This window comes from Centrocercus urophasianus, unplaced genomic scaffold, assembly GCF_019232065.1.
Source record: "Centrocercus urophasianus isolate 14NV4802_14NV808 unplaced genomic scaffold, USGS_Curo_1.0 seq_14, whole genome shotgun sequence".
In the NCBI taxonomy this organism is placed as follows: domain Eukaryota; kingdom Metazoa; phylum Chordata; class Aves; order Galliformes; family Phasianidae; genus Centrocercus; species Centrocercus urophasianus.
The window spans coordinates 38,197,019-38,212,649 of NW_024884586.1; the positions used below are offsets into that span (position 1 = coordinate 38,197,019).

General features: G+C 40.9%; 1 protein-coding gene across 1 annotated transcript in view; it reads right to left on the reverse strand.

Moving 5' to 3' along the window:
- ITPK1 (inositol-tetrakisphosphate 1-kinase) overlaps window positions 1-15,631 on the reverse strand; it is a 132,396-nt gene that overhangs the window by 87,879 nt on the left and 28,886 nt on the right. The window contains exon 2 of the mRNA XM_042813494.1: window positions 13,399-13,423. Within this exon, the coding sequence (XP_042669428.1) occupies window positions 13,399-13,423 (25 nt within the window). The remainder of the gene's footprint in view (window positions 1-13,398; window positions 13,424-15,631) is intronic.

Sequence of the window (15,631 nt, forward strand, 5' to 3'; positions counted from 1 at the left end):
GATTTTCAGCTAACATTTAGGGGGGATGACACAAATGACAGAACTCATATACAAGACTGTTCAGAATGGGCATCTGCATTCTGCATTCATATTTACACCCAAAGGAAACATCTAGAGTGTTTGGCATTTTCCACGTATCTCAATAGCAGCTGTAAGCACCTTTGAAATACAAGCTCATTACTTTGCAATTTAACCCCCAGACTTTCAGATTAGGTAATGGTCCAGTACAATCATCTGACATGTCCCATGGCACAAACCACAGAACCTCCCCTCACCAAGACCTCCAGCATAACCAGTGACCTGTCAAAACACTTAACTTTGTAGAAATAATAAAAATATGAAAAATGATTCCAAGTTCATTTCAGCTAACTGGGAAGATAACCTGAGGTTAAGGAATAACTTTAAATGATTGTTTTCTGCTGATTAGAATATATCATTTCCATTGCAATGCTGACAAATGTTATATTCCAGCCATTCTCTCTAAGCCATATCCAGAATCTTCAGGAACATCATGAAAATCTGGGGCTAGCGACACACTCCATTCTGGTTAGGTCTGATATTCAGTAGCGGCCCAGCATTCAACATTCCATAAGGAGGCTGATGGCTGCAATGCTACCACAAACATTAGCATGCTCAGGTCTTCCACCTTCTGTTACCGCCAAACACTCCAGCTTCCAGCCCAGGTAACAAATGAGGTGCTGAGCACTCCTTCCTCAGTACAAGAAACAAGGTGCTGCAGAAACACAGCAGCATGAGCTAAAACCCAGCCAGCATGGAGCAGAAGAGGACGATCCCTACAGACAGTTCCTCATGCTGGAGGTGTCTTTCAAATTCAACAACTACGCCTGCATGAATTTACAGCTTTTGAGTAGGTTTGTGGTCACACTCAGGCAGTGGCATGCCTGGTGCATTGCAACATAGTTGTAACCTGGCTCTCCCAGGGATGCTGTGGCTTTCCAATGTGGCATGGAGCTCAGGAGCCTTGTTAAGTCCAGCTGAGAAACAAAGCCTGTCCCTTGCCACACCAGCACAGTTTTGCAACCTCAAAACCAAGAGCTGGCTTGCCTCCAGCCAGCTTCAAGAACAAGCACAGGGCAGGCCCCAAAGACATGTCCTTCTGTACAGCCTGTTCTGAACACCCCAGCAGAGACATTTGTGAAGGGGAACAAAGATGAATGCAAGCCAGCGCAAACAGTGGCTTGAAGTTTGAAATTTACTCTTCTGAATCTGTCCTTCAGGCTCACCCTGCTTCTGTGAGGTGCAGAAACATTCAGTCAAAAGAAGTCAAGTCCCACTTTCAAAACTTAAATGAGCCGGCAAAACTCAAAAACAGATTACATGCAAGCAACGACTAGCAAGTTGTAAGTATCCTTGACATAAACACATGCTTCCAATATGGAGATTGAGAAACTAGAACATTTTTGTACACGTGCTATCGCTACATTTTGAGCATCTTATTCCAGAACTATAACACGTTAAAAAAGTGTCATCCAGTGTTTTCACTGTTAGCCTTAATAGAGCATATACACAAAGATTATTTTAATGGTCTTTTGTTTTAGAATTAGCTTGTACAGCCTCTATCCTTTTACACACTTTTCTTAATCAAATGCATAGCTTTTGAAATAGGTGGAAGGATAAACACATTAGATGATAGGTATTCAAGTATACAGTGGTCCACTGATCAACACAGATGTCAGACAGGAGAGGTAAGTTTGCTGCAGAGCTCCAAAAGCTAGACTGAAATCACAGGAACGTGATTCTATATGTAAACAAGTGCAACAGGATCACTTAAGTGAAAGCTCCAACCACAACCACTTAATTCATGGCTTCTCATTTCCATCAAACGCAGGTTCTTCAAACCATTGGCTGCCTCAAAGACCTGCAGAAAGGTCAGCACAACTTTAGATAGTCCCTTTCTGCAATGCACAGAACAAGACAACCAAGACAGGTTTTGTTTGACCTCCGCTGCCAGGTTAAACAAACTGCGATAACCCTGCCCAAAACAGCCGGCATGTGTAAAGGCATAGCTTGCCCCAGCTCCTTACGGCTGGTTTATCTTAGATAAACCCATGACCTTGACAGCCCAGTGAAGTACAATTTTCAACACCTGCAGTGTTAGGAACAAAGCAAGTGAGCGGCATTACAACCTTCGAAACAGCAAAGTATGCTACACACACAGACCTCAAGGCTGTGAGCTTAAAATACGTTACAGAAACAGTTTTGGTTTTGCAGACTGACAGGATTCAATAGACTGCTCTCTTGCTGAACTTTTCCAACTCACAGGGTTACCTTAAGCAGAATAAATTAGGGATCGATGAAAGATGGTGTCCTCTGTTAAGTTCACCTCCCTTTTCCAGATAAGAACATCACTACTCATGCTCAGTACTGTATCTTCAAACCCCCTGTGCTACAAGAGCAAATTTGGTAAGACTGTTTTTCAAAGAAAACAGGAAGGTACCCGGTTCTCTCTTCCTTGAAAAGGCTGGATTTGAGATCACAGGGCTCAGAACTGGAGGTCACTGCGGGAATGTGATGATCAACAAACTCAATTCCACCAAAACTCACTTTCTCTATTGAAACTTCTGTTCATACCCAAACTCTTAAAACTCAAGGAATCCTAGACATAAATGCAAATACTGCAGTATGGTTTCTTCTTCAACAGGTCAAGAAATGGTAGAATTTCTTCAGCCTACATTCAGATCAGAAGGAATAGGTGTGTCTGTACATATAGATACACACACAGGTATACAAAACATGTATTTTAGGACTCAGCATTTCTCTCACATGCTACAGGCCACTCAAACCAAGGTCCATAAACACAATGTCAGCTATATTCCTGTCAAGTTACTGTTGCCTGACAAACACAGATGTGGGGCATTTACTTTGTGCTGTGTCCACATCTCAGATCCTGGGGACAATTTCTGAAAAAGAGAAATGTTTTCTGCTTGCATTCAGTTTTCACCTCCCAGTGCAAGCTAGGTCATTCATGTCAAGCAACTTATTTGTATAAATATACAATAATGTGACCTGAAACGTGCAGAAATCCAAGACTTGGGAACTTCCATTCCTTAGCTATCAGTTGGTGAAGGACTAGTTAGTATTTAACAGATTAGTTTGAGCTGATTTAATATCAAAGAGTTGCTTCTTTTGTAAATACTCAGGAGATGCTCCATTACAACATCTGCAGAACATGAACATGAACATCTGTAGAAGCACAGACCCATCACTGCATCAGGATGACAGCAATGTAAACAAAGACCAAGAAGTAAAGAATTTTAGACAGTGCCCCAAACAAACAGTGGTGCTCTTCACTACACAAACTGCTTTGTTTTGCTGTAAATTTCTATTTACTTGCTGTTTCTGGGCGTTCCCTCATTGTTTTAAGGTTCACCATACTAACATGAGGATGTCAGAGGCAACTTCACCATGCCATAGGCTGTTGCTAAGTGATCCTCTACAAACACACAAAATTCTTCAGACAGAAGTGTAAACATCCCTAATAGACTCAGTGAATGAAGTTGCACCACATCAACCTTCAGAAAATTCAGAAGAAAATCAAATTCACAATTGCCACCAATAATACTTTGTAAACCTATCCACTGAAACTGAAATAAATTCTCTAATAGCTCTTTTAAATATTCATGTGATGGTAATACCGCATTAAAACTTGGCTACAGACAGATATGTCAGGGCACTAATGAAGGATAGCTTTAAGACAGCATCTCTGTGGACAGACTGATTTCATACATATACATTTACACTGCAGTTCCTTACACAAAGCAAAACAGTCAGCACAGCATTACTTGCAACATATATATGCTGTAAACAGAGTTAAGACTCCATGAGAATATTTGACTGCAGTTGTAAAAAGCAAGCCTCAAAAACTGGGAATATTCAGCACTGCTACAGACTTAGTCCAAAAGATCCAGAATAGATCCAAATGCACTAATCTAATTGTACGAGCAGATTAAATTAGTTTAGAAGAGACCCAGCTGTCAGTAATATCTAGGATAAGCAATTGCAGCATCTAGCAAAAGCAAGCAGAAGAGAACCTGGGCACTGAGCACATCCACTGGGACAGACTGAGGCTGATCTCCCAGCCCTGCAGGAGTCAAGAGTAACATGGGGCAGAGCCACCAGGTCCTGCAGTTGGTGCAGGAGCATCTCTGCTGGGAGCTGCCGGAATGCCAACCTGCCCTTTTGGCTACAAGCGGATGGATCTGCCACCAGCAAAGAGCCAGTGCTCTCTCTAGCTCCTTTTTGGTCACTTAATGAACTATTAGTCACTATATAATAGTCAGCCATTAAGAGCTTGAATGGCATGAATTCACCGCAGCAGGCTTCAGAACATCTAATCTGCTTCGCCTCTTTTTCAAACTGCTTTGCACTCACAGTTCAAAGAAAAATTTCTGCTTTCCCCTTTACAGCTGCTGTTCTTTTTTCAACCACTTAAGGACATTTCCATAAAAGAAGGGGTATTACAAGATAAACTCAACTAGGTCACAAGAACGAACATTTTCCAAGCTCACCTAAATTAAAACAATCTCTTTGCAATCAATATAAATTCTCTATGGACTGCAGTTAGCTTGTCCTCCAATCTTTGCAATCAGTAAGGCAGTGAGCAATCCCAACACAGGAGCTCCATGCTGCTAAGGCTACAGGACAGCAGCGTTGTGCAGTGAAGATTCCTGTGCAAGAAAACATTTTCAGATGCACTTAGACCTTTGAGTAAAGGAAGCTTTTGGCTCCAATCAACAATTTACTATGAAAACAAATCTTAAAAGCTCTTCTCTGTTTGCAAATTCAGCCAGAAACTCCTCTGCAACAGTTGCTTCCCTTACATCTCAGTCTCTTAGCTCAGCCCTAATGGCATGTTTTCCATTCCCATCTTCAGATTACTCTGTCAAAACACTGTAAATAACTTGTTTGCATTTGGTCAGGGAAGTTTTATTTAAAATAAAAACTCTTCACTAACTAAACTGAAGTAAATGCCCACATTAGAATAAATACTCAAACAAGGATGTGAGATCCATGTAACCTAATGCATATAGCAACCTTAACTTAGATACAAAACCCCTTCGATTCAGGGAAGCATACCTCTTGGGAAACTAAATGAGAATACTGTAAACTACTGAAGCAACCTCAGGTTGGAAAGCTGTGATCAGTGGAATTGAGTGAGGTGGCTTGGATCCTAAAATAACAGCCAAAGAACAGGACAAGTCCTGAATCTATTCTATAGACTGAACACAGGTTTGGGTTTATTTTGCTTAACTGAACCAGAGAGCACCTGGAAACTAAACCTCCTAGGAACAAAACTATACAGCTTTATGGAAGAGTTAGCAGGAGTAGCGCAGATCCCACACCTTGTCAGTAGCACAACATCTTCAGATGATTATCATTCCTGACGTGAATAGGAGAAAATAGATACAAATTCCCACAAACCTGACAGAAGGAGGCTTCTGTCTCCAGCCTCCTGCCATAGTCTGTGAAAGGAAAGTTAACTCCAGACCTGAATCCCTTCTTCAGAAAGAGCTGTTCAATAAGAGGGACCCTATTTCCACCACTTACTAAGGGGACCACTTAAGACTGATCATCTCTCCTTAGGTATCCAATGAATATTTCAATCCAGTTATTAATAATTGCTGGCCCACCCTCGCTTCTGCAATACCAACAGAGAATGACATTCATCTCATCTAGAAAACTGAAGCAGCCGTCTCCTTTTCGACAAGTCATGTAAGAGAAGAGATGAAAAAAACAATACAAAAACCCTTTCAAATTTTCCATAGATGTGACCTGATGTTAAGAAGAAACATTTTGAATTACACACTCCTACCTCATTTTAGAGAAACTATGTTTACAGTCTTCTGCATTTCTGCTGGTTCGCTTCCTTCCTCATCAGACTCAGAAACTCCCACCCTAAGCTATTAACCATGCTGCTTTTGGTCAGTAGCAAATATTCTCAAAAACTATAGAGACAGTAATTAAAAATAATTTATCAAGAAGTATACAAGAGCTTTCCATTAATACGCCTGCACACAGCAAAAGTTAAGAAACTTTAGGCCTTCTGTCTTTAAATACCATGTTTCATTGGTTCATCATTCAATCTTGTGACAGTAATGAACTTAACTCATTTAACTGTGAAGCACTATAAGACAGAATAAGCATGCAATAAAATGGATCTCCAAATGCAAGCATCTCAGATGACAGCTAAGATCAAAGAAGTAATTTTTGCAGAAGTTGAAAAAAGGAAGAGTCAATAGTAAGAGACTTCCCCACACTCCAATTTTGATGATATTCTTCCTGTGAAGCTTTTGATTGAAGCAAGTCTTAGCTATGGGGGGAGATGAGAGACGCTACTCCCAAGGGAACATCCCTGTACTTGTTGAACAAAGCCCCAAGAGTGAAGACAAGGTTAGAATCATAAGAGTAAGCTTGCAGCTCTGCTTGAGCAGGAGAACCAAATGATTTCACTCCCTAAACTGACACAGGATTGTTATTCAGCCGAGAGAGGACATCTCAGTGTTAGGGTCAGAGGTACAGTCACCTTTGGAACTGAATCAAATCATTCCCCTTTCCCTCCTACTCTGAGAAAAAAAAACTTCAGATGAAAAATGTCAAAAGAACCATGTGCATATTTGTACTTCAACATATACTTAGCAATTTCAGCTAGCCACACAAGACAGGTTAATTGTAAAAGTAAAATTTGCCCTGGTTTGATACCCTAACACTTGTATCCAGTGAGATGAATAATCTTATATATGATAATAATCTTTAATGCAGACTAACATTAAAGTTTGTTCTTTGGTGACCCATGGGTACCACTGCAGTAATCATTATTAATAAAAGCAGTGTTCAACTGCTGCTTTGTGCAAAGACCTGACTATATGCTACAAAATATTTCTAGTCAAAAGCAAGCAAATAAAAGTTCTATTCCCAAGCATAAGAATCAATATTTCCTTTAAGCTCTTACTTTTATCTGTACTGTTTCCTGAGGATGGTTTTAGGAAGCTTTGCAGTTTGTGTAAGTATCTGGGAAGATGATGTTGATGGCTGAAAGAGTACTACATACAGCAGCGTTTAGAAATTACCAGCACCCATTATTACTCCTCTTCTCCTTTACACACTCATCTTACTTTAAATCTACTCAATTCAGATATCTCGAAGCAACTTAAATGGCATTCCAGTAAATGGAAAAATATCTTCACTAGAAAGCAGAAACAGACTTTTCAAGAGCGTCCAAAGTGCCTGCGGTAAGTGGGGCACCTCCCCATTGCAATCTCAGTCCTACTATAATCAGATAAACCTTTGGCAGAGTTCCCAGAGTGCATAGACTTCCATCCAAGGCATCCCAGCTCCCAGCCTCCAGCAGTGGTAGGCATCACTATCTCATCATGACGTAGCCAGGAGATGGGAGAACACAAATGACAGAGAAGGCTTCACAGGCCAAAGCAGAACAATCTCAAACTTGAAGGCTACTCTCCACAGATTTCTAAATCTTAGTAACGTTTTCACTCACCCAAGAAATTCTGGCAAGTGACTTCAGATTCCACACCTCATCCAAAGCTGGTGGGATTTAAAGTCAAAAGAAAGCAATCCAACCAGTCGGTAAGAGACTGAACATCTCTGAGCCACAAACACTTCCTCTCAGATCTCACATTCACTCCCCAAGAATAGTGATCTAACTGCATTTTGGCTGACTTCATTCTTAAAAATTAGACAAAGTGCATATTTATTTAATCTGTTCAATCCACATGATGAAAATGTTCTGCTGTTTTCTCTCCCTTCCCTGCCCCACCAGATGTGTATTTATTCTTCTTCCCCACTGGACCAGAAAGGGCCATACTGTACCTCCCTGACCAGCCTGCTGATGCAATAGGTAGCAATGTGCCAAAGCCATCTCTCCCTGTTCTGGAACCTGTGCTCCATTCCTTCTGGGCAGGGCTGCTCCTTAAGTACCAAGATGGTCTCATGTAGAAGGATCTCCCCTTCTGAGAAGGATCTGAGAAGGATCAGAGGCCTGGCAGTTTTGTTTTTTTTTCCACAGACTTGCTATTCCTGAGGGACTTTTATCACTGCAACTTATTATTTTTTGAAGACCCCACTCTGACGCTTCCCAAATACTAAGCACTATCACTGCATGCTTCTGTGTTATAATGTTCTCAAGATTTTAACCAGCTGCTTTCACCTCCCAGCACACACAAAGCATCTAGACAATCCAGACTAAGAAGGGTTGGAGGGCTTTTGCAGCATCATTTCCAAAAATGCAATACAGACAAAACTGACTGCCATACTGAGGAGAACATGCACTGTAACGAGGGGTTGGCATGCATGTAAAAATAAAACTTTTTCCTCCCTGTACTACAGAGCCAGCTCTCCAACATCTCAATAAACCTGCTTGCTTTGGAAGCTTTCCAGTCACATCTTTCTGTACATGCTTTTGAATATATACTTTATAAGCTCTCTTCTCATTAGACTGCTGCCGTTCCAAGCCTATTCCATTAATACTTCATGTGAAAATAAACCTCTCTGCATTTCAAGAAAACAACTGTTCCCTGGCAACAATTAGTGGAAACTCTTGCCATTGGTATTTCACTTTGATTGAAGATTTAGGAAGGGGGTAAGGGACCCTCAATTCTCCTTTGCTGTCATAAGTAAAACTCACAGCCCAAAGGACAGTTTGCTTCTCGAAAGTAAAAGATTTCAAATATCTTAATTCCCAAAGGGCTGAAGGGAAAGAAAGGAAAAACAAAACAGCAGCCTAGACCATTGTAACTACTACAATCAGCTGTTCCACACTGAAAAACATGTTGTCCTCCATATCCCATTGCTATTAAAAAATGTGCAGCTTGAAATACAATGACTAATCCCAGTTTTATAGCCAACCAACTAGAACATCTCTCCAAGATAAAAGAGAGCATTAGTGCTCATCAGAACCAAAAATACACATGGAAAATAGGAAATCTTAACTATTTAAAATTTGAAAGAAAAAAAAAGTAAGTTAGAGCTCTAGGAAAGCCTGGGTGTGGAAGTGCTTGAAAGGGCTTTGAAGTCCCGAGAAATACGAAGGCTCCAAACTTTGTCACACAAAGACGGAACTGGCAATTTGTCAGAAGCCAAAGGGCTGCAGCTAATTATTCTGGATTTGCATAGCTTGTGAAACAAAAATAAATGCATGTCCCCATCAGAGGTACTTGTGATGATTTCCACTTCACTGCACATGTTTTCAATCTCACATTCTTCAAACTAAGCCAAACAGATTTTTTCCTGAAAAACAAGGTATATGGAGATGTTCTTTCTTTTCCTCACCAATGCACAGTTATAAGAAATAGAATACTGTAGTGGCTGAAGAAAAGCTGACAGTATGCAACTCTAAATTTGGCCCTACATTAATCTTGAGGGGTGAAACTGAACAAAAGCAAGCTTTAAAAAAAAAAAAAAAAGGGTCAGAAACAGCTTTATGTTTCAGAAACTTCTCAAAACCCATATTTGCTAGATTCCATTAATAGAGAAGATTTTTTTATTACTGCTAATGTCTAATTAGCCAATCACTGCATAACTACAGAAGCAGTATTCCCCTTGAAACTGATGAAAGAAATTAAGAAAGGCTTTTGTTGAAGCACTTAGTGCCCTGGCAGCCCAGGCTAGTGCCAAAGCTGCTGCCTGCCCAATGGCATACAGGCCATGGTACTACTGGGGCTCTGAGTACATGTCACCATTCAGGGCATAGCCACCCCACCACTGGCTACCTCTTCAGGCGGCTCCAGCTGCAAGAGGCTGGGGGAGCTGGCAAGAAAATAAATCAGGATGACAGGCAACAGCCCAGGGTCTGAGAACCCACAGCTCCCCAGACGTCTGAGCTCTACCCTGTTCCATGCAGCGCTGTCAGCACAGCTGCCAAAACACCACTTGGGCTGGAAGAGAAACAGCATTCCTGCAGAGCTTGCATACGGCCTTCAGTTCCTTTTTGTTTGTTTGTTTGTTTCAGTTCCCACCTTAAAAACGGAACAACAGCATTTCCTTACCTCTCTGTGTACAAGCAGGATAACCACCCTAACACGGTGGTGGTGATGCCTACTTAAAAACCAAGAAAACAGCCTGCCACAAGGCAAGAGATTGAACACAGACCTTGATCCAGGGAACTTTCTGCTTGGTTCCCCTTCTAATATAATAATGGTTTGTAGCTGCCCCACTGACTAGGATTTAAGTCTCAAGAGGCAAATATAGGTCTAAAACACTTCCAAACCTTATGTTGTTATTCAGACTTCTGCCACCGGAAAAAAAGACATGAGCTAGTCTGATCAGAATAAATCCGAGGCTCCCAAATGTTTGGGTGCAGGCTCAGACTTTGGAAACTTCATAACTTTGAAAGCTTTTTGATTCATTTTCTGCACTATCTTTTAAGCTAGACAGCTTGATGGGTGTTACTCACTTGTACTAAATAACACAATGCATTTCAGCTCCTATGCATTGAGTTTATAGTGAATTCTCATTGTTAGAATTTAATTAGGACTTCTGTAAAGAATAACAAAGAAAATTATTTATCACCCAGTGAGTTGAGAGGTTCTTTGTTTTCAATATGGAACTTAAACAATTTCTTAAACTCAAACAGAGGGTCATGTCTGCTTAGCTTTCCATTGCCAGTCCTACTCTTCTACTACTTCTCATTGGACAATGTGCGTGTCTCCCAGCCCAATAAAAACAGGAAGCTGGAACTACCCTTTCTGCTATAACAAAGCCTGAGAAGAGATAAAACAGAGAACTTGAACACAAGTCACAGAATCTTGTCTGCTATCTAACAGTGTACAGAACCTTGACTGCTATCTAACACTGTATAGAAAATCTGTACAGTGAAAGTAGCCCTAAGTAAACAAAATAAGAAGATGCCAGAATAGTCGAGGCACAAAGAAAACAGAAGTCACGTATGTGCTTACTTGAAGAATTTTCTAAGACTTCTGTTCTGTAGTAGGAAATTAATTCCTGCTCTTGTACAACATTTTTGGAAAAGAATGAACTATTATCTGTCTGCAGAAATCAACACAAACCAGTCCATTATGGTACCTGGAAACTAGTAATTGAACCTCATCTTCTGATTTGCTACTTTTAACTGGGAAGCATGTATGCATTCAGGAAAAAAAGAAAAAAAAAAAAAAAGAAAAAAAAAAGGAATTTATGTAAAGAGGAAAACAGATAATCAGTATTCTACGTTTTGAGTGATTTGTCTTCTACCATGCATAGAGCTGGCTTCTCTTGAGACAGCTCACACCAGAGCAGGTTCTTTAAAGGAGAAGGAGAAACAAATCAAAGAAACCTTGCTGCTCAACATAGGTAAACAACACCCCCCCTGTCAGACAAACTTTGTCCAGCAGACCGGTATCAAGATATTCTCTACCTAAAAGCAGGGCTAGTGGAAAGACAGTGCAAGGTGACAAAAGCCACGCTTCCTAGGAATACTGAGTAGGCAAAGAACAGATATCCAAGATATCTCTTACTACTACAAGTACATGCTTTAGCATGTACAAAGCATCATGCAGGCCAGCAGTGAAAACACGTGGCCATCCACCCTGCTCTAGCAGAGCATCAGGCATTGATATTCCAGGTATGCCTTTGGGGCACAGATTCCCAGTATAGGTTAGTGTGGCATCTCAACAATGCTGTAAAATTTGAAACCATCTAAGAAACTCTACAAAGTCCTGCTTAGTTCTGTCCAAATGTTTCCCAAATGCTCTCTGAATAAATACATTCTTTCCAATTATTTTGTGAATATCTAATGACTAGCCATTAAGTTACTAAACATCAGCAAAAAAACCTAACTAAATAAATGCATTTGTGCATCTTGCATACACTGATACAGCAAAGACTTAAATAATACACTGAAGGACAGCAACTTTAGCCCAAGAGGTAAAACAGCATCTGTTCTCTTTATCTAATCATAGGATCATTTAATTCATTTCATACAGGCACAGCTATAGTGCACACAGCAGGAACTAGGCATGTATAACAAATGCAGACATTGGACTGTAAACCAAAGAATGCCACAAACACAGGCTAGCTTTCTCCTTGTGCTGCTTGTTGAGGACGTACTTTGCATACGTTGGTTGCACTTATCAATCCAGAGGTGCTCTATCAGAACTTATAACAGGAGCTGCTTCTTAGTTCTGAGCAATAGAAGGTACAAAGCAAGGAAGATGCTGCTGCAGTGGTGAAAGGGTACTAGAATTAAGCCTAAATTCAGACATGAAATATGTGCCTTCTTTGCTCATAATACCATGCAGTTCTCAGATAACCAGACCTACTAGAAAGACTTTGTCCAAGGTTAGCTAGTAATTTTTTAAAAGCCTTTTCTGACAAGATTCTTTAGAATCATATGGATTATTTTTTTTTTTTTCTTTTAAAATGTCCCTACTTCATGTTTGTGTGAAGTCACAAGGACACAAGAACAGCATCAACTATCAGGGACTAACGCCCATTTCTCCTCTATTGAGGCAGGTTCATTGCTGCTACTGGGACATAAGAAATAATAGGACAAGAGGAAATAGTCTCAAGCTGCACCATGGAAAGTTCAGGTTGGCTACTATGGAAAATTTCTTCTCAATAAAGAGTGGCATTGGAACAGGTTGCCCAGGGAGGAGGTGGAGTCACCATCCCTGGAGGTACTCAAGAAATGCAGAGACGTGGCACTGAGAGACATGGATTAGTGGGCATGGTGGTGGCAGGTTGACAGTTGAACTAGATGATATTTTCCAACTTCAATGATTCTATGATTCTATGTGTGAGGAACACATCGAGCATACGTTAGACTAGAAAATGAGCATCAGGTAAGCACTAGGAAGAGTGAATCCTGTGACACTCAGCTATTCTAAGTACACACAAGGGGCCAAAAGAAAAGAACGTGCTTCCCCATTCGATCTTTTAGGAGCACAGTCCTCTGACTTAGCAGGCATAACAAAACAGCTGTCATACTAACATAATTCCTTTCCCAAGTTGGCATCACCCTTTAAGTACCATCTTGTGTAAAATATGACCACTTGGACGTAGCTAACATTTATACTTAACAGCAGAGGGGCTAAAACTTCAAAGCACTTCAGTATCACTTCTCTGCTCCCTAGGTTACAAAAACACCACTACTTCTGTTTGAAAGGCAAGCTCCTGTTTCTGCTAGATCTGACCGTCCTTAAATAAAGTAAGCACAGATTAATATCACTTAATCAGCTATCAGATCTTTATAATTAATAAAGACAAGAAAAGCCAACTTCATCTCCACTTTCACTTAGTCACCTCTACTAGATGAGCTTGATGCATAGTTGACAAAAATGAATCCATTTCTTTTCCCAAAAACGGGATTGATAGCAGAGAAAAAAAAAAAAAGAAAGAAAAAATAACTGAATAGTTTTTACTCACCTGTACTACTTCTACTCCTCTTTTCCTGAAAAAGAAAAAAAAAAAACAACAAAAAGATTATTGTTGGAACGTGAGAAAAACGCACAGCAAACATTAAAGGTAAAAGGCTGCTTCATACTAGAACACAAACACTAAAGATCTGCATTCGCTGATTCAAATTCAGGAAAGCATTTGCTCAGTTCTATTCTGCCTATGAAGCATGTTTGCAGTCTCTGAACCATGGTCTCAATGGGGACATGGGACATGGGACATGCACTGAGCAGCTGTAATGCTGAGACCAATGCAGCTACCCAGTGGACAAAGGTGGGAAGTGGGTGATGCGAGGGGGAGAGCATCTCAGTTTTAATCATAAATCAAAACGTCAAGAACTGAAACTGGCAGAGCCAGTTCAGTCCAATCTACTCTGCTAGTATGAGAATTGAGATTCAGGTACACGCAGCCCAGCAATGTTCAGTCAGTGCATTTGACAAGTTATCAAGAAAAACAAACCATTTCTGCTTTAGTCTGGAGAGCAGAACTAAGTATCTGGCACAAAGCCCAGTCATTCCTATTCCATGCCACTTTCCCACTACATGAGGGCTATTTAAATACATCATGAACTTCTCCTCACTTTGAGGACATAAGGAATTTAATTTAAGAATCAAAAGCCTCAGCAAGGACATGACTGGAATCTTTTTTCCTCATTCCCACTAACCTCATCTGTGAAAATCAAAGACCCTTGCTGGAGAGGTCAGGGCAGCGCTGCCTGACTGTCCCCAGCGCCCTTCTATCTATGAGGGCCTATGTTGCTTTCCACAGTCACAACTGTTGCACACTGCTGAATGCACAATGGCTCCTCCAGTTTTCTCCCCAATACAGTAAGTCTTTCTTTTGGAAGGCGGTTACAAAGATGCCCAAAGGAACAGGCAATCCATCAGCATCTATGACATAAATTTCTCCTTTCTTCCACTTCACAAGCCTGGAGTTTCTCTGGCTGAAAAGCAGTATGCATGCACTACATAGTCACAACAGAGCTCATCGTTGCTCAGCAAGGAAATTATAAAGAAAATGAAACCAAGCACCTCTTACAGAGAATTTCAAAGCCCTCTTGCAAATAACAGTAGCCTGTAAATGGTGGGTGATTGATGTGTTGCTATTAGAGTGTGGGAAGCATTGCTGCAGAACAGCACCTGAGGCTAGCCAGATGCATTCCAATTATGCTCTGGGAAGAAAAAGACTCCTATAGAGAAAGAGTTAATAGCCAAATTGCTGAAACAATGACTTTCACACAGCTAAGTGACATAAACAAGAAATACTAGGTAGGAAGTGTTGTGTGCTTTTCTTTTTTTGTAAATGAGTGCAGCAGCAACTGGTGAGCCATTCCAAGCACTGTAAGCTAAGACTTAAAATAACCAAACCAGCTACATTTTTGCTGTGTCTGCCCTGGAGTAAAGAGAACTCAGAAGCGTCATAAAAATACACCAGGCTACAGCAAGGACTACTCCAAAGCTCCTTGAAAGACGGCATCTGATGGAAAAGACTGCATTTTTTGCCATGCCTACACACATTGAATAAGTTTTGTCCTACTTTGCAGAAAAGAAATACGTGAAAGCTGGTTGCCAAAGCTACTTGAGAACGAATGGGCCTAAAGGCTTTCTATAATGACCCCAAAATGGACTCTGCAAATTGACCAGGAATTACTGAAACCAACTGTACTGCATCAGCACAAGGTAGAAGCTAGCCTACAGCTTTTGTTTCCGCTAACAAATAGCAAGAAGCATCCGGTGCTGAAGACGCTGTCACACACTTAGTGGCCATGGGAAGGAGGAAGCGATTAGCAAGGTTGGCTTGCAGCACCGGGTCTTCCTCTTTCTCAGTAGCCGGCTTTCCCCTTTGGTTATCTGAAGTATTAGAACTACTTACATTTAAACCCAAGAGACAAGAAACCATAGAAGCATGTGTGTTTTGTGGGTTAGGTAACTGGGGATAAATCCTCTATCAAAATAGTTTGGGTTTTTTTTTGTGAAATTAAGTTATTTAAAAAACCAAAGATACCCAAGTAACCAGGACAGCAAGCAGCCTCGTGTCTCTGTTACATCACCACCTGGCAGTGCCACAAAGCCACAGGGACGGACAGGTGGTGGCTGTGAGGCACCAAGGTGGGAGCTCCACAGCCGAGTACATAGCACCATGTCACCACACTAGTTGTCCCACATCCTGCAGGAAACAGATTGGGAGTGGAAAGCAAGCTGTT